Source organism: Cyprinodon tularosa, unplaced genomic scaffold (assembly GCF_016077235.1).
Source record: "Cyprinodon tularosa strain WSP-4 unplaced genomic scaffold, ASM1607723v1 ctg26, whole genome shotgun sequence".
Taxonomy (NCBI): Eukaryota; Metazoa; Chordata; class Actinopteri; order Cyprinodontiformes; family Cyprinodontidae; genus Cyprinodon; species Cyprinodon tularosa.
Window position 1 is genome coordinate 3,436,808 of NW_024038961.1, and position 18,014 is coordinate 3,454,821.

The 18,014-nt window shown below is 42.2% G+C and overlaps 1 protein-coding gene across 4 annotated transcripts in view; it reads left to right on the forward strand.

The window, feature by feature from the left end:
- The window catches only part of LOC119785944, an 83,575-nt gene that overhangs the window by 51,530 nt on the left and 14,031 nt on the right, over positions 1 to 18,014 (forward strand). For 2 of the 4 annotated variants that reach the window (XM_038288916.1, XM_038288920.1), the window contains 14 exons: positions 5,176 to 5,280; positions 5,368 to 5,416; positions 5,506 to 5,586; positions 6,604 to 7,188; positions 7,326 to 7,468; positions 7,876 to 7,933; positions 8,039 to 8,196; positions 13,865 to 14,504; positions 14,591 to 14,718; positions 14,824 to 14,934; positions 15,569 to 15,626; positions 15,905 to 16,027; positions 16,209 to 16,289; positions 17,207 to 17,374. In XM_038288916.1, the coding sequence (XP_038144844.1) occupies positions 5,176 to 5,280; positions 5,368 to 5,416; positions 5,506 to 5,586; positions 6,604 to 7,188; positions 7,326 to 7,468; positions 7,876 to 7,933; positions 8,039 to 8,196; positions 13,865 to 14,504; positions 14,591 to 14,718; positions 14,824 to 14,934; positions 15,569 to 15,626; positions 15,905 to 16,027; positions 16,209 to 16,289; positions 17,207 to 17,374 (2,488 nt within the window). Of the gene's footprint in view, positions 1 to 5,175; positions 5,281 to 5,367; positions 5,417 to 5,505; positions 5,587 to 6,603; positions 7,189 to 7,325; positions 7,469 to 7,875; positions 7,934 to 8,038; positions 8,197 to 13,861; positions 14,505 to 14,590; positions 14,719 to 14,823; positions 14,935 to 15,568; positions 15,627 to 15,904; positions 16,028 to 16,208; positions 16,290 to 17,206; positions 17,375 to 18,014 lie in introns of all 4 variants that reach the window. The other 2 variants (XM_038288919.1, XM_038288918.1) reach the window with 2 other exon arrangements.

Consider the following 18,014-nt stretch of genomic DNA (forward strand, 5'->3'; position numbering starts at 1 on the left):
TACGCCCAGAGGGGCATTCAGAGTGCTCAGAGAGAAGAACAGCTCGCATCGAGCGTTTTCCCTGGACGCGAACAGATCTATCTGAGCGCGCCCGTAGCGCGCCCATATCTGCTCCACGACCTGTGGGTGCAGCGTCCATTCCCCGTACACTGGCGCGCCTCTGGACAGCAGGTCCGCACCCGTGTTCAAGTCTCCCGGGACGTGCGTCGCTCTCAGGGAGAGAAAGTGGGTACTGCTCCAGAGAATCAGGTCGCGCGCCAGATTGTGCAACATGCGGGAGCGCAGGCCCCCTTGGCGGTTGATATACGCCACTGTTGTCGTGTTGTCCGTCCTCACCAGGACATGGTGACCCGAGAGGAATGGGAGGAAGTGTCTCAGAGAAAGAAACACCGCCGAAAGTTCGAGAAAGTTTATGTGAAGGCGCTGGAGGGCCTGGCTCCAGCGACCCCTCACAGACCTGCCCTCGTGAATGCCGCCCCAGCCTGATAGGCTGGCATCCGTGGTTACCACTTTCCTGGACGAGACGGTGCCCATAGGCACCCCTTGGGTCAGGAAGGACGGGGCTCGCCAACAGCGCAGAGCTGTTATACAGTCCGCTGTGACCGTTATCCGCCGTGCGCCATGACGCACGGGGTCCATTCGGAGCGAAGCGACCCAGCGCTGAAAGTCCCGCATGTGAAGGCGGCCGAGGTGAATCACGAGGATGGCTGAGGCCATCAGACCCAGCAACCGAAGGCACAGTCTGAACTGGACAGACCTGTGCAGACGGAATTGTGACAGGCACGTTCTGAAAACCGTCACTCTTTCCTCTGACAGGCGGGCTGTGAACGGAACAGAGCGCAGGGATAATCCCAGAAAGCATATCTCCTGCGTTGGAGATAGGTGGCTTTTTTCCATATTTATCACAAAACCTAAATCCATCAGGTGTTTTGTGACAATGTGTGTGTGAACCCTGGCTTCCTGTTCTGACTGCGCTAACAGGAGCCAGTCGTCTAAATACGTGGCCAGACGTATCCCCCGGCGTCTGAGCGGGGCTACCGCGGCCTCTGTGCACCGTATGAAAACCCTCGGACTGAGAGACAGACCGAATGGTAGAACACGGTATTCGTAACACACCCCTTGAAAGGCAAACCGGAGATATTGTCTGTGAGGGGGATAAATGGGAATGTGGAAATACGCGTCTTTCAGATCCACGGACGAAAACCAGTCGTTCGGTCTTACTAGACGCAACAGAGCTGCATGTGTCAGCATCCTGAACTTGTATTTCCGCAGGAATTTGTTCAGGGCTCTTAAGTCCAGAATAGGGCGGATTCCTCTCCCCCCCCGTTTGGGGACGAGGAAGTATCTGGAATAAAACCCTGACAGACTCTGTTCGGGAGATACGACAGAAACTGCTCGTTTGTCTATCAGAGAGAGAATTTCCTCCCGTAAAACTCGAGCTGATTCTCCCTGTGCATGTGAGTGTATTACACCGGAGAAGCGGGGAGGGACAGTGGCGAATTGAAGCCTGTATCCCCGGGAAATTGTGCGCAGCACCCACGGTGGAGCTGCTGCTGCTCTCCAGCTTTCCCATCTGAGAGAGAGCGGGGGAACATATTGCGGCTCCTGCCCCGCGCCCCCCTGTGGTGGAACCGAGAAATGATTCTCGGGCACCACCGGAGGCACGGTGGAGCGCTCTGCTCTGCTCCGCGGGGACGGCGGTGCCCGTCCCGGGAGCAGAGCTGCAGGGGGCTGAGCGGCCACCCTGCTTATAGAGAGAGCATCGTCTGTTTTGGCTTTTTTTATTATCTGCACCCTCGGCTCGTGGCCTGGCTGTGACAGATTTATTTTTATTTTGACACCATTTTTTCTTTGAACAAGGGTGTGTGACTGTGCTTTTGGACATTCCGCTCAGGGCGCAACCGCGCAGACCTCCGGGGCGATGTCCTTCTCCTCGCAGACCGGCTCTGGGATGGGCAACGGTGGCGTGGGGTGCGCACAAACAAGCCAAAACGGTGGGCCTGCGCAACGGGGAACAGCAGGCTGCACCAACTGAGGAACTGGCGGCTGTCAGGCCGCCCTCTTTTTCTTCCTCGCCTGTGGGACCGAGCTCGCGGCGGCTGTGGGCGGCGGCAGCGTAGCGGTCGTGGAGGCAGGTTTCCCCTGCCAGCCGGCTCCGCGCTCCTTCCTCATCGGAGGGGGCGGACCTGGCGGTGGTGGCCGTCTTGGTACCTTAAAACGCGGCGGCTGGGAGGCTGCATGCGCAAAGGTTTTGCGTTGCACCGGAGGTGAAGGCGCAGGGGCTTTCCGAGGGAGACAAAGTTTGAGGGCCTCGTTGTCCTTTTTCTTTGCCTCACATCTTTGCTGCATTGTGGCCAATGCAGAGCCGAAGATGCCTTCAGGGACGATCGGCATATCCAGGATGTCATCCCGCTCCCTGTCGGTCAGGTTAGCGAGACTGAGCCATCGCGCTCGCTCCTGGACGACGAGGGTTGCCATCACCTTCCCTGTGGCCTGGACCGCGACACGTTGGATACGGAGAGACAGGTCCGCGATGACCGCCATCTCCTCCCACGCATCCGGGTCTTGCTCCTCAGCAGACGCGCCAAACAACTCCGCTTGGTAGGCAGTGAGGATGGAGAGGGCGCTGAGGGCTCTGGCCGAGAGGGCTGCTGCTTTGTATGCCTTTTCGGTCAGCGCAGACTGGAACCGTTCGGGCTTAGCTGGCAGCGTCGGGCGTCTGGGGGAAGCTGCAGACAGCTGGCTCACGCTGCCTGGGCAGAGGTGCGCAGCTACCGGGACTTCCACCGGAGGCATGGAGAGGAGGCCGTGGGCGTCCATCGCCTCGCAGTCGAGGGATGCTGCGCCCGAAATAGGGCTCCTGTTGCTGTATGGGCAGCTAGTCCATGTTTTGGAGAGCTCCGTCAGCAACTCGGGGAAGACAGGGAGAAGCTGCTTCACCGCATTTCGTGCCAGGGGAAGCCGTTTGCCTTCGTAGCGGGACCGGGTGGGCTCCGCTATTGCGACCGGTCAGGGAATCTCCAGCTTCTCTGCCGCGCGTTTGCACACGTCGAGCAGGTCCACATGGAGGGAGGGAGCTGGTGAGCTCGCTCCCCTGTCTTCCATGGCGGAAGGGCACGGCGGTTTAGGTCTCTCAGGCTGTGCTGGGGCCATGAAGGTGTCATCCTCTTCCTCGTCCTCTGATATGAGGAACGAGGTGTCGTCATCCTCCTCCATGGGACTGACTTCCAGCACGTCTTCCTCGGGAAACGGGCGGGCATGGAGCTGCTCGCACTGGGCACCCCAGTCGTAGTCAGTCTCCGGGGCTTCCCCAGCTGTGTCCACGTCCTCCTCCGCGGCTGCACCTTGTGCGGCGGTGGGGAGGAATGGATCACGGTCCGAGATGCTAACCTGGCGGGCTAGCCTGCGTCTGAGGCTCTTGACCGTGAACACTTTGCAGTGTCCACAGGAGCCGGGAATTTCTAGGGCCAACCTGGCGTGGTCGACTCCTAGACAGGTACCGCACACCGGGTGGGTGTCTTTCCCTGAAATTTTATTCCCGCAGCCACAAAGACGGTGGTCTCCCCTGGCGTGGGGGTTTTGGACGGCCGCCATTTCCCGACGAGCTGGAGTGCTGGTAGGGAAAGGAACCGTAGCTAGCTGGCGTGCTAGCGTGGCGGGGTCGAGGAAGTAGCTGGTGTGCTAAATGCTCGTCCGACTCGAGCGTCCGTGGAGAGGAGCCGAGAGGGATTCCGCCGTGAAGAGAGACAAAAGGTTACCGGTCCGGTCTGGAGTGAGCGGACAGGGCAGAAGCCAGAGCACAGTGCTAGCGTCCGGCGACGGAAACTAGCAAGGTCCGTCTGTGGGCAGTTAAGCTAGCGAAGGCTCCGACGTGAGATAAGCTCTCAGGTGAGAAGAGGTTTTGAATTGGAGTGCCGTGATCCGCACACGCTTTAGTAGTCGGAGCTACGGGGCGTGGCGTATGACGGGCACTTCCACCGGCCAATCAGGATTGGCAGATTGAGATAGATGCTTCTATCAGGGCTGCAGGAGGCTGCATCCCATAGCGAGACACCGAGTGAATATTATGAAAAAGAACTTTATTTTTTATTATTTATATACTTGCATGTATGAATATTTTCTATAATCTCTTACTATTTTACCTGTTTATGTAATCATTTATAATCGCAGTTAATAATTTATCATCTTGCTCTGCAAAATGTGTGAAAGTAAATTTTTTTTCTTTAAATAACTTTGCACATGATGTAAACAAGTAATTGAGGCAATTTACCAATGCAGTCAGGTTTTCTTTACATTTAAAATGAGAAACAAACCCTACATTACGTAGTTTCCTATTTCTAGCATTTTTTTATTTATATTTAGAACACCCTTTTCAACTTTTATATCTGTTTTTCTTGCTTTTTTAATTTGCCTTCTTATTTACTTACCATTATTGGCTTGCTTGTGTTGAATAAAAATAACAAAAGCACATCACATTTTTTTTTTGGGAGAATTTATTGAAGAAATGTAATCTTTGCCTTTATGGGTTTATTCCTGTTACCTGAAAGAGAAAAGCACAGCCCTGAAGTCTTCTCTTACAGAATCTTTTATACACTTTTCTTGTCCACCCACATCTGTTTCTCTGTTCATGGTTAGAAAAAAAAATTACAATTGGTGATAAATATGTGGAATCTATGGTTCAGACTTTAGATCTAATTTGTGGAGAGAAAACCTTTCTTGTGTCTACTTCAGAATTCTTAATCTCTGCTTCTTGCCCTTGATTGTGCTTTGTGTGCCAGGGTCAGGGGCTGGTCAAAGCGTGGGCCTATCAACGTGTATTAGAATGCTATCTTGCACAGTGCAGCTGCCTTCTGTTTTGGCCTCTAAACAAGTAGACTATGAGTAGTGGAATCAGGATAAATGCATCTTTTCATGTTAAAGTCTGTAGCTGCTGAGATCATTCATTCTTCAGGCCTTGAAATTTTGATACATTTTTTATTATCCAGGCTCTTTTTTGATGTGCTTAAAAATTTTACTTTTTTGCGGTGAATATTAAAACTGTTGGGATATTGTCCAAAGTAAGCAGTTGTCAAAACTGGACTGAAGTTAGTTGCCAGAATAACATGTGGTTTCTAAACTTTGATTTTCATCAGGAATTGTGTATTCTATGTTTTCATGTTTCTTGTTTCTGTGCAGGATGCTTTCCATCCGGGTTCACTGAGTTCCAGCCGTACCGATGCAGAGACACTTCTGGACTTGGCAAAACAGGCAGCACGGGTTCATCCTCAGTCAGACGTGCAGGTATTTCATCTTTACAACTATGGTTCTGTCCAACTGACATCAGGTTTCAGCTATGTTATTTGGTATTAATTTCACCTTCCCTCTAAGAATTTTTACCTGGACGAGCCAATCAAGGAGCCATGCGACTACAAAATAGGTGAGCCTTTCAATTTAAAGAATTTTTTCTTTTTTTCTTGATGTTTTTAACTAGATTTTCTCTTATCAAATGTTCTTATTTTATTCTAGCAAAAAAGATCTTGGCAGCAGTAAAGAGGAGACGAAGAGAAGGAAGCCTTGTTCCGCAAATAAAGTCAAAGTATAGGCTGGGTAAGCCAAAAAAAAAAAAGCCCTGTTGAGAGATGTATGGTACGAAGGTGTGCAGAACTTATTTTTTTACTGATGGTCAGCTAAATGAGGTCAAAGCAATGAAAGAGCAAAATTTTACACTTAGTACTGGTTTTAACAGAGCATTACTTAATGCCTGTATTTATTTTTTTTGTTTGTGTTTTTTATCTTTATTTAGTTTAAAAATGATGTGAAAATATTCTACAAGACACATTTTAGCAAAAGAAACAGTTTCTCACGGCATCAGTTTAGAAGTGACTTTAGTGATTGGTCCTGGATTAACAGCAGAACCGCTGGGTTGGAAAGCCCCACCTAATGGCCCGAAGCAGTGGTCAATGAAATCAAAAAATTTATTTCATTGTTTAATTCAGCCAAACAAAAGAAAACATTTGATTTTTGTGTGAGATTTTGAACTATTACATGTTGCATATGAATGGATCTCTTAATAAAAACAAAGCCTTCAATTTTGATGTTTTTTTTCCCCCCAGTTTTTTTGGTCTAAAAAATATTTTTTTATTCTCAGCAACAATAACTGTGGGGCACCCATTTATTTTATTTTTTTTAAAGGTACTGTATTTTGCATAGGTTATTTAAAACGATAAAGCTAATCCTCTTTTGGATCGCTTGGATGTTTTTAGTAAATTATGCAATTGAAATAAAAGCTGAAAAAAATTATCAAAGAAAATACCTTCTGTTTTTATTTTAAATTTCTTAATTTAGAAATTTTAGTTCAAAACTGATCCTAAATATCAAAATGAAACTTTTCCCTTAAAAGCCGTCTGTTCTGAAGGGCCACACAATTGCCCCCGGGCAACTCTTTAAACAGCCCTGATCTGGAGGATTGTTCACAATCATATTACTATAATATTATACTATAATATACTATTACACTAATACTATATTATTTTTTTGTGCAAATTTAATGTCTTTAATTTTACTAGTGAGGTTATTATCTTAAAGCTGAAATTAAATATACCTTATCTATTTTCTGCATGTTAGTTTCTAGGATAAGTCCAAAAAACACCAACAAACAGCAAGAGACAGATGCCCGGACAAAAAGCCCTGACACTGACGCAAAAGAAAGTGGGGGGAGTGAAGACAAACATGGCAGTGACAAGGAGACGCCATCAGGAGAAACAGAGGGTGCTGCAGAAAAGGAAGGATCCCCAAAAACGAGTCCAAAAGATTTTAAAAAAGAACCTGAGGCAGAGCTGCCAGCAAAGCTGAAAACAGAGGAACCTGTTGATGAAAAACCAAAGGAGGAGGCTGCTCAGAGTCATGAAAATGCTGAAAAGAATGATGATCCACCCATTAAACAAGAAAAGAGCTCAAGTATCAAACAGGAAACAACTCTGCTGAAAGAAAGTCCCCAAAAAAATGAGATAAAAAGGTCAAGTACACCCGAAAAAACACTGAATAATGCAGGTCAAAATGGAAGCATAATGAGCCCAAAGACGCTGCAGCCAGTCTTCAAACAGGAGTCATGTTTTGAAGAAATTACAGATAAGTCAAATATTTGCTCAGCAGTGAAAAACACAGAAACATCTGATGGGGAAGTGCCTGATAAGGACGTTATGGAGAGAGGTCAGTGTTAATTAAACCTGGTTTCATCTTACCTAACTCCATTTATTTCAAAGTTGTCTCCATTTTACTGAGTCTGATTCCTTATAGCAACATTATAAGAAGTAGCTGCTTCTAAAGTCTCCATGCCTGTGTTTCAGTTTCAAGAACCTGCATTGAATGCCGCTGCAGCAAGCATGAAGCAATCTACCTCTGTGGGCACTGTTTGCTTAAGATTCCAAAGAAGGACATCAACAATCACGGAAAGGGAGCCGACCACCCGAAGATGAGCGTACTGGTGAGGATATGCCACAGCCAAGGCTTTAACTTCTTCTAGTCTCATTAGCTAATGAACATCCTTACCATCTGTTGGGAAATGGTGTTGAAAGATGTATTTTAATTTTTCTGTTGTTGCAAATTTATGGTCTGCTATTTGTTCTGACAATTGGTTCTACATTAGTCAGGATTTTTGTTCCTACTTCTATTGGGAATTGTATAAAACCTACAACCAAAGATGAGGCTGGAAAAACCAGCATTTTCTTTTGGATTTGCCGGGGAACAATGAAATATATGGACTTAAGCAGAACACTATTGGTATTTTCTGGTAGTTGTTAAAAGGTTAAAATTTATGTATAAGGCAAAATGGAAAAAAAAAAAAGAAAGATCAAATGAAATAAAGCTTTTCAGTAACCACTGTTATTTTGTCTTCAGGTGGTTCATCTGGAGGAAGCAATGTACAATCAAATCTCAAAACAAGTTTTCCTTTCAGGTGGGATTTCATTAACCTGTAGCTTCTTTAAACGTTGTCTTTTATTCCCTTTTCTGTCACTGAAGATTTTGTGTAACCTGGGTCCTCACTTTTCTGACTTTTCAGCAAGTCTTCGGGATTTCCTCTACAAAGTGATCCAGAAATCGCAGGAACCCAACCTTCTGTTTCAAACCGCTGCCCAAGCACACGTTAAACCAAACAGAGTGTCAAAGAAACCTTCCTGCAAACAAGAGGTCAAGAAGAAGAAACAAGAGGTCAAGAAGGTCAGTCAGTTTTTATACTGATGAAATACACTGGAAATATTAGAAACATGTATATTAAATTGTTGTAGTTTTGAAGAAGCACCCTTGTGGATTTTCTTCAAGTGGCAGAGCACAGATCCTCTGCTTCCAAAAAACTTTCTAAAAGATTTGAAATGCTTTCTTATACATGTGGTCTAACTATGCAGATGTGTAAGAAACTCAAACAGATTGTTTATATCCAGGATAACTTGCTAAGAAAAACATTTTCATCAGGATGCTGAAGTCCTTCCAGCTCTGTACTGTTATTGTCATTACCTTGGAAGCAAAATTAATTATGACGAGATTTGTGAATTCGCAAACTCCCAAAAATGCATCGCCAGAAGCCAGCAGATGCGTTTGGCCTCAATACAGAAATGTTTCAGACCAATGATGTGCAGTGACGTGTTTATCAACGCATCAACCAGTGGTGAAGGGTGAAGCAAAACAAACATTGCTGCACCGGGTTTAGATGGAATGCCCTCTTTTTTTCTATTTATTTAACGGGCAAAAGGATTTGATTTTTGCCTTTGCGGATGAGAAGATGTTTGCACGTTCCCCCCTTAACTCAGCTATTCAAGAAACAAACCAAGCTGCTACTGCTGCTTTGATTGGCTAAAAACTTGACATGGGAAGCAGGTTCAGCTCAAAGAATTGTACTGAATGTTCCTCCCTTTTGCGAGCACTTTCTACAGGAGGCTTTCTAGATTGATTTGTGTAGTTCAGCTTGAAATCAACACCTATCAATCTGGTTTATGCCAGGTTATTGTTGTCTTATTCAAGGCCAGCTCCTCCTCCTCGTGCTGGGTTATAGCTCAAACATACCAGGGTTCTAAGATCTCTTGACCTAACCAGTGTGGAGTAAAAATGAGCACTGAGAGTTGATATGCAAGGAATAAACGGCACACTAACATTTTATAAGGCCAAGGAAGAAATATGAATCCATACCAGTATTAGCCTGCCTAGAGTCCCTTTGAGATCTATTCTGTTGGCTGGGTAGGACTTGCCTGATCCAAGCGTTTCCTAGGACCAAGCGTTTGGCCTTAGGAAACCAGTAGACTAACCAGTAGACAAGTCAACAACTTCATAGCCTGAGGCCATCTTATTCTTGTTGATCATGCCCAATTACGGGTCGCTCTTATCCTCATACAGTTACACTTGTGACTTAGATTAAATACGGTTTAAGTGGCTATAAGTCCCAAAAGATGATGTTTTTAACTTGGGTTTTGCCACAGGCAACCATTAAAGACCTCATGATAATTACATGAACCATGCACCAAGATTATTTTACAACCATCAATACAAGTAATAAAAAGTGGGTTTCATAATCTATTGTCCACACATTTACTTAAATCCTACATGTGACTTCAATTAGTTTGTTTTTTGGAGAAAATTCGTAAAGATCAAATTTAACTAAACATCCCAGCTTATTCCAAGAGTGAATATTAAAGTCACTAGGGGCGGTTTTGGATCTTTTTGGGGAGTTGCCTTGGTGAGGGATTTTTTTAATCAATATGGCTTCTTCTTTTAATAGCAGTGCTCCAATTTCCTGGGCAGTGTCCTAACAGCACAGCACAATGCTTACATGTCTCTTCTGGCTACAGGAGATGTGGTTCTGTCCTTCTGCCTAGACAGGATTGCTCACCATCAACACACCTTAGGCAGGTTGGATCGAGCTCTCTGAAACGGTCAGTCATAACTGACTGATCGTAAGCAGACTTTAAGAGACTTCAGCTCCGGTTCAGCGGGACTCAGAGCTGAGCATACCACGCTGGTTCTCATAGGCACGGAGGATTGTGCTATAATTAATATTCATGCATTTTTAACACTTGTGTTTTTAAAAAATAATAATATTCACCCAAGCTGAAGGTTGAATAACATAAATAATTGGCTTGAAAACAATAAACATGTTGTTGTGCTCATAATTATGTATTCCATAAATGAGAAGAAAATATAATTAACTGGTACAGATAAAGGTAGAAGTTAAAGTGAATATGTTATCCTTTTTTATCTGACAGAAGCTTTGGACATAATAAATATTCAATTATGAGATTTTAAGCACATATGAAATGAGATGTATACATTTTAATATGAATGTATGAGGAAACATAATTGAATTCAACATTTGTGTTCATCAGGATAGAATAAGATAAAATAAGTATCTATAATCAATAAATAAATAAAGCTTTATTTTTACGATTTATGCTTCTAAAAAGCCTGCCTGTTCAAAAATATGATTACAATGCAAACTAAAACCTAATCGTCAAACATAAATTATCGTTATAAATGGAAATATTAAATAGTTTAACAATAATAGGAAAAGTATGATTGCTTTAAAGGCTGTAACACACCTAATCCCATTTTGCGTCCGATCCGACAAGAAATCATGTCGGACGAGGTTGTGTACCCATGATAGAACCAATGATCCCCTTTTAAGCCTTGCAGAAAAAAAAAAAGCGGGACAAAAAGCGCAATTTATCAGTTGTCTTGAAAAAGAAAATAACTTCATGTCATGTTAAAACACCTAAAACACTGTAACACAAGGAAATAAAGACACTGAGTTGGAATTCTTTTTTACTTGCGAGGAGAGTAGTCAGAAACCGTACAGTTACAATCTCCAAAACCACTCTGCCAGCCTCAAAGCTCTCCTAACAATTTATTAGAATCCCTAGTGACATACCTCAGAGCTGCATTCAGGGAGGGGGGAGAAGGCTACAGCTCTCAGATAACATAAAAGTAACAATTCATTTCTGCTAGACCTTGTAGAGAATTAGTGTGCACCTATGATTAAAGTAATATGATTACAGTTGTATGCATGTCATCTGTTACATTGAATAAAGGGCTTGGTTTAAAGGTCTAACCATTTTAACATGGAAAGGTCTGAGCTGTGAGCAGTACAGCTTTACAAATAAGGCTGATTAGATAGTGCACCTTTGCAGGAGTAGACTGTTAATGAATAATCCTAAAGTGCAGCTTTTGCAAGGGTAGGTTTCTAAGGAAAAATGGAATTCTGAGCACAGCAGATGGTTGGGATCAATAATGTTCTGAGTACAGCAACAGAAGGGCAAATGGCCAAGGTCATTTAGGCCTCAGAAGCAGCAGGAAAGTCAGGATAAGGCCGGTTGGTGGAACATTGGTGCAGCTGTACACAGCTTAGTTAAACAAATGTGATAACGGGAGCTGTTGGTTTTAACACACACACACACACCCTGAGCAGTACTAATGTAATGATTTACTGAAACTTTGAACACCCTAGTTCAATGTGAAATGTTGCAAGCATAGATCACTGAATAGTTTTATGTGAAATGTTACAATCATAATTACTGGATGAAAACATTGTTTTAAAATAATAAAAACTAAACTGAAAACTGTGTTTTGAAATAATAATAGCTGGAAAATAATGGTTGATGATTAAATAGCGACATGTTATTATGACTTATAAGAAAAAAAATCATGACATGTAATAAAGTGTTTGTTGATTAAATATATAAAAAAATGTGTTTTGAAAAGGACTTTCCACCGGTAAAATAAAATTAATTAGACTTAACCGAAGAAATGCATGTAAAATGATGAAAAAGAAAGGAGGAGCTTGGGGGAGGAGCCCCATAGCTTGAAATGTATAAAAGGGAAGCTGTTTCATTGTATTGTCAGTTGTTTTCCGGAGAACAGCTCAGTGTGGATGCTGTGTTTTGCAATAAAACACTCTGGACTTGGAAATCCGTGACCTCTGCCTGGTTTTTACATTTTTGGTTGAAGACTCTTTTTACCTTTTGAGAACTTTGAATTTTTATAAAACTTAGTTTCAATTTTTAAGTCGTTAAGAAAGAAAATCCACGACAACCTCAGACTTCAGTCAAGGTCTAGCTGTAGCAGCTGCAGTGTTGGACATCAGAGGTCAGAAGGTTCAATGCTGCGAGTAAGTCAACCACAACTTCCTTAAAGGAATAGTACACCCAAAACATGATTAGCCTTCATTTTCTACTCACCCCCATGCTGAACAACACCCTGGAGTACTTTTTTGATATCTCAAATGCATCTGGAGATCTGGGAGGCTTCTTGCTGTCTGCTGACATTCAAATAATGGAAGTCTATGGCGCCCGAGGCAGAAAGGTCCATAAAAGTCCACAAAAAACGTGTCAATATTCCTCCATACTGCTCGTCCAATGTATTCCAAGTTTCTTGAGTGGGTAGCATCCAGAATTTACTCGAAACGAAGTCATTTAGAATGTTTTTAGAGCATAAACAGTAGTGTATAGGATTTCCTAAAAGTGCGTTCACGAAGCTACGGAAACCGCGGCAGACCAAACCAGACGAAAGTGCGCATTCAGCGTCTGCTCTGCCGATAATGCAAGCGTAGAAGAAGAAATGTGCTGTTTACCTGTGCAAAGAAAGAAACAACGAAAGAAAAATGTCTGAGGACTTCAGTGTTGAGGAAGAGCATGAGTTCTTTGCCGAGCTGAATGCGCACCTTCATCTGGTTTGGTCTGCCGCGGTTTCCGTAGACTCTCGAACGCGCTTTTAGGAAATCCTATACACTACTGTTTATGCTCTAAAAACATTCTAAATGACTTCATTTCGAGTAAATTATGGACGCTACCCACTCAGGACACTTGGAATACATTGGACGAGCAGTATGGAGGAATATTGACACGTTTTTTGTGGACTTTTATGGACCTTTCTGCCTCGGGCACCATAGACCTCCATTATTTGAATGTCAGCAGACAGCAAGAAGCCTCCCAGATCTCCAGATGCATTTGAGATATCAAAAAAGTACTCCAGGGTGTTGTTCAGTATGGGGGTGAGTAGAAAATGAAGGCTAATCATGTTTTGGGTGTACTATTCCTTTAAAAGCAAGCTTACAGATAAAAGGTGATTATAAATGCATACACACAGCTGTATACATTGTAACATTATACAGATACATTTATATACAATTACTCAAACACTTCAGGAGGACAGAAAACAGATATATTATAATGGTGATCCTCTTTGAGCTTCACATAAAAACAAAATAATAAAGGGGAAAAAGTTCAGGTAAGCGAAGCACATTTTCACATTTCTTTCAATATAGTTTTTATGTTTTTAATATAGACATATGAGCATCTGTTTTGGTTTGAGATCCTACATAGTCTTTGCTCTATTGAATGCACCGGTTCTTTTTATTTTTTCATTTTGATAACTTTTCAGAATCTATCCAAGTCAAATGTGGGAAATTCTTTCAATTTGTGTGGGATAGAGTTGCAGTCTCTATACACAGTCATTGTGACATGGAAAAAAATCGGATCGCTGTGGTAAGTGGTATTGAACCGGTGTGTTAAGCCCTTAGGACTGACAAAGCTTTTCCATGGATTTTTGAGGGGGCTGTATAATGTATGTTAGACATGCTGTTAATAAAAGTTGTACCTTTGAAGAGATGACGTTTAATTTCCTACAATGGTAAAATTAAATGATGATCTCTGAGCGTCGTCTTGGGAAAGATTTTTAAAATTTAAGTCTTAAGAAAATGGAAGCTATAAGACTCCAAAAGATATTACCTTGCACAAGCCTGGTGACCGGTGGGATTTTGTATGTTTTTTTTTTTTTTAATAAATGAAAAAGCAAATATCCTGCTAATGTAGGATCTTTTGTCTGTGTGTCTTTTTTTTTTTTTAAGGTGGTGTGTGTTTCAGAAGAGTCTGGCGTGTCTCCAGACACATCTAAAACAGCAGGAGCCATTTGCAAAATGGATCAAGGGAAGCCCAAAACATGCACCCCTGTTGTCAGAAGCGACAAAGCTGGGAAACATCATAGCTCTTCAAGTCCTCAAAGCACACAAAATAAATGCAAACCTGACCTTTCCGGAAAAAAAGCAGCCAAATCTGAAGTGGGAGGGGATTTACCAAACACATTTAACTGTACAACAACTTCTAACAGGCCGTCAGAAATCACTTCCCCCACAACATCCATACCACCAAGCAGTAAAAGCTTCACACCTTCAGACGAGAACAGGACACTGCAAGTTTCCTCAGACACAAGATCTGCAGCGACACATAAACCTGAACATCCTCCTAAATGTGCCAATACAGAATCCAAAGCCCCACCATCACCAGACCTTAAGAAAACATCTTCTGCTGCTTCTAATGCAGCTAAACCACAAATCAAAAGCATAAACACTGGACAATCTATGAAGGCGTCAATAGGGAGAAACCCAGATAATGAAACGGCTGTTCGGAAGAGGAAACTCGCTACCGTTCCTCACCAGAACCCTGAAGAGATCAAGAAGCCCCAGAAAGAATCAAATCTCCCTAAAGTTGGTGAGCGTTAATTTGTCGCTGTTGGATATAACCTCTGTGTGAGCTGGACTCTTTTCAGACTTCTGAATCTTGTTGTCAACTGACAGGGTTAAATCAGCTGGTTTTGGTTTCCTGTGAAAAGAAACAACAGGTCTACTGTCTGCTGTGTTCAGACAAACTGAATTCATCGAGTGCTTATCATCTGACCAGCCGTGTCCACCAGTTCAAATACGTGGTAGGGGAATGTCACATCATCATCTCTGTGTTTAGTTGCAGACTTTAAGAAACTGAATCAATACAAAAAAAGGTACATTTCACCTTTTTTATTTTTTTGCTTTAGAAAATGAAGTATCCTGAATGGTCAGTGAAGGAGCTGGAGAAACAGTTAATTCAGACCGTTACTCTGTTGGCTGAAGTGGAGAAAAAACTGCCTCAAACTCGGAGCATTCAGGTATGCTGCTAATCTGAATCTGCTTCGTTACATTTAGAAAATGGAAAAAAAAACTGGAAAAACCTCCTACCTTAATTTCTCTCTTGTAATTAACATTTCCACTTTTGGTGGTTTTCAGTTCAACATGACTTAAAATAGTTTTTGTTTTTTAATATTTCTGGATACTTTTCCAAGAGCTGACTGATATCTATGTGGATTTTCCGTGATTTAAACATTGCTTTTTAGACAGTTTTTTTTCTTCCTTTTTTATTTCTTTTTGTCATTTTTATCTTTCCTTTAAACAATTTTCTTTTTTATTTAACCTTAACACATGCAGCAGTGAACCCAATGGATGAATAGGGCTGCCAAATATAAGAAAAAATAGATGGATCTTAAATTACTGATCCATCAGCCATACCATAACCTATTTCTTACGTTTTAATATTTTGATATTTATGCTCTGTGTAGTTTATCAAATATAATTTTCCTCATTATATCTCCTTTTTATGCCCTTTTTTAATTTTTACCTTAAATTAAGTTTTTTATTCAAAGGTTTTCAAATTATTTGTCTATTGTGTGCAAACAAAACATTTATGATTAAAGGTTTTATAAACACTTCATGGCTTTTGTTTGGATTTTTTTTTTTTTTTCTTAGAGACTGGAGGTGAAAAAGGATGAATACCAGAAACTGGGAAATCTTCCTGACAACTTGGGTAAAGATGATTTGATTTGAAATTATTTTTCAAACTATAAAATATTATGACGCATCTCCTAAAATCTTGCTTTATTTTCATGTTTTATATTGTTAAAATCTTTTTATTTATTTTTTTTTTATCCAAGTTGAGTTTTTTCCTGTTGACTCTTTTAAGAGATAGTTGTTGTGGTGTTTAGCAGAAAAAAAAATGTTTTTCCATGCGTCGAAAATGTTTATCTTTTATTCATTCTTGGTTTCCCATTTTTGCTGTGTTTTATTTTGGCTTCTCCTGCTCAGCTGTAGAAAAAGTGAAAGCATTGGTGAAACAAAGGGACCTGCAGGCCTCGTCTTCCCCCACAGTTGACAGCACGCTGCATCCTTGCCAAGACATCTCCAGTCCATGTGACGTTTCAAGCTCAGGTGATTGTTCTCTTCATTAGTAGTTTCTCACAACATCCTATCATACTGCAGAAAAATGACCTCATACTGTTTAACCAGGAAACATCCCTTATCCATGAGATAATGTTTATATAGATGTTTGAGTCTTTTATATTTTACAGAACAATGAGCAATAATCAGTGAACCACATTTTAACTCTTAGGGATCCCTGCATTTCACGATGACATGTCAGACTCTGCTGATCATAACCAACCACAACATCAACGGCAGGAGGAGATGACTGGTGAGATATGTGAAAGCATGTTTTTCCTTAGCCTAATTTTGAGATGAAATACTTTGAGTGTGCCTTTTTTCAGCCTAAATATAAGTGATTGTAGAGTCTTGTACCAGTCTCTATGCTGGAATGTTTAAGGAAGGAGTGACAGAAAGCAGTTGCCTCCTCACTCTACTCAATGGTGAGATAAAGAATGAATTCACACAGCCTCCCTCATGCCATGAACACAAGAAACCTGTTCTGAAGTGTTTATCTGGCTAATGAAAATCTGTCCTTGAATAACTGAAGCTGTTTTGCTCCAATGTTCAAGTGTGAGAAACTTCTTTATGCAGGGGTGCGATGGTTCCAAGGGGGAGAGAGCGTGTTTAAATTTGTACACTATAAATGTGTGTGAGCACTGCTGCCTTGCAGCAAGAAGGTTCTGGGTTCGATTCCCGGCCCAGGTTCTTTCTGCATGGAGTTTGCATGTTCTCTCTGAGCATGCGTGGGTTCTCTCCGGGTACTCTGGCTTCCTCCCACAGACCAAAAACATGACCGTAAGGTTAATTGGGTTCTCTAAATTGTCGCTAGGTGTGTGTGTGAATGTTTATTTGTCTCTATGTTGCCCTGCGATGGACAAGCGACCTGTCCAGGGTGTACCCCGCCTTTCGCCCGTAGACAGCTGGAGATAGGCACCAGCACCCCTCGCGACCCCACTTGGGATTAAGCGTGTAAAGAAAATGGATGGATGGATGGATAAATGTGTGTGCTGGGCTTGCCCCTGTCAAAGCTGTGTCTCTCTGTCTGCGGACGTAAGATACGTTTTACCCTTTCTTGCAAGAATCACCTCTGTCAGTTTCTCCACAACTTCAGATATCAAATAATTTGATTACTGAGTTTACTGGAAGTTTCGTGTGAGTGATAAAAGTCTTTGGTTTTTGTCTTAGAAATGGAGTATAACCATGAAGATGATCCAGCTGTGGCCGGTGGTCATTCAGTTAGAGGGAGCAGCTCGGATGAAGAAGACATCCAAGTAGATGAGGAGATTGAGGAGGAGGCTGAGACTTTAATGGAAACCGATCCAGATCAGTGGACTCAAGCTGAAGACATGGCTGGTATGTAGGCAGAAAAAGTGGAATTTGACTGGAGGAATTTCCAGGAAGGAGAAACTTTTTTTTTTTGTTCTTTTTTAGATATTTCTTCCATAAAGATGGTTCCCTAAGTGTATTGCTAAGTTTTCCAAGCAAATTACAAGTCTCTTTATGTATTGTAAGATGTTAAGTATCACCTCTGATCCCCCAGTGGGGTTCCTCCTTGAGTCCATTGATAAGAGGAAAAAAAGGCAAATAGAGTCACTGGATGCTAAACAACTGAACCTTTAAATGGAAACAGGATAAAAATCCAATTCAAGGACATCTTTGGCGATCACAGAGCAATAGAACAGTCACTGCCACCTTAGTGTGATCTAAGGATTTGCAATCTCACTTGTACTTCATGTTTAAACAAACTCTGGTTGCATCTTTGGTATGTTCTTCTGGATACTCTCAGCCTCGTTTTTCCGCTCCTAACAAAGAGTTGTTCACGAGAGAAAAACGTCCTCCCTCCTCACTTGCAGTTATTTATCATCAAAGCAGAAAAACTCCTTTCTTAAGCACACTAAGGTTACAGAGATAATTTTAGTTACAATCACTTTGTATTACATAAGACTATATAGTTCAGCAAATTATTATATTACCTCTGATTAAACTGTCTAAT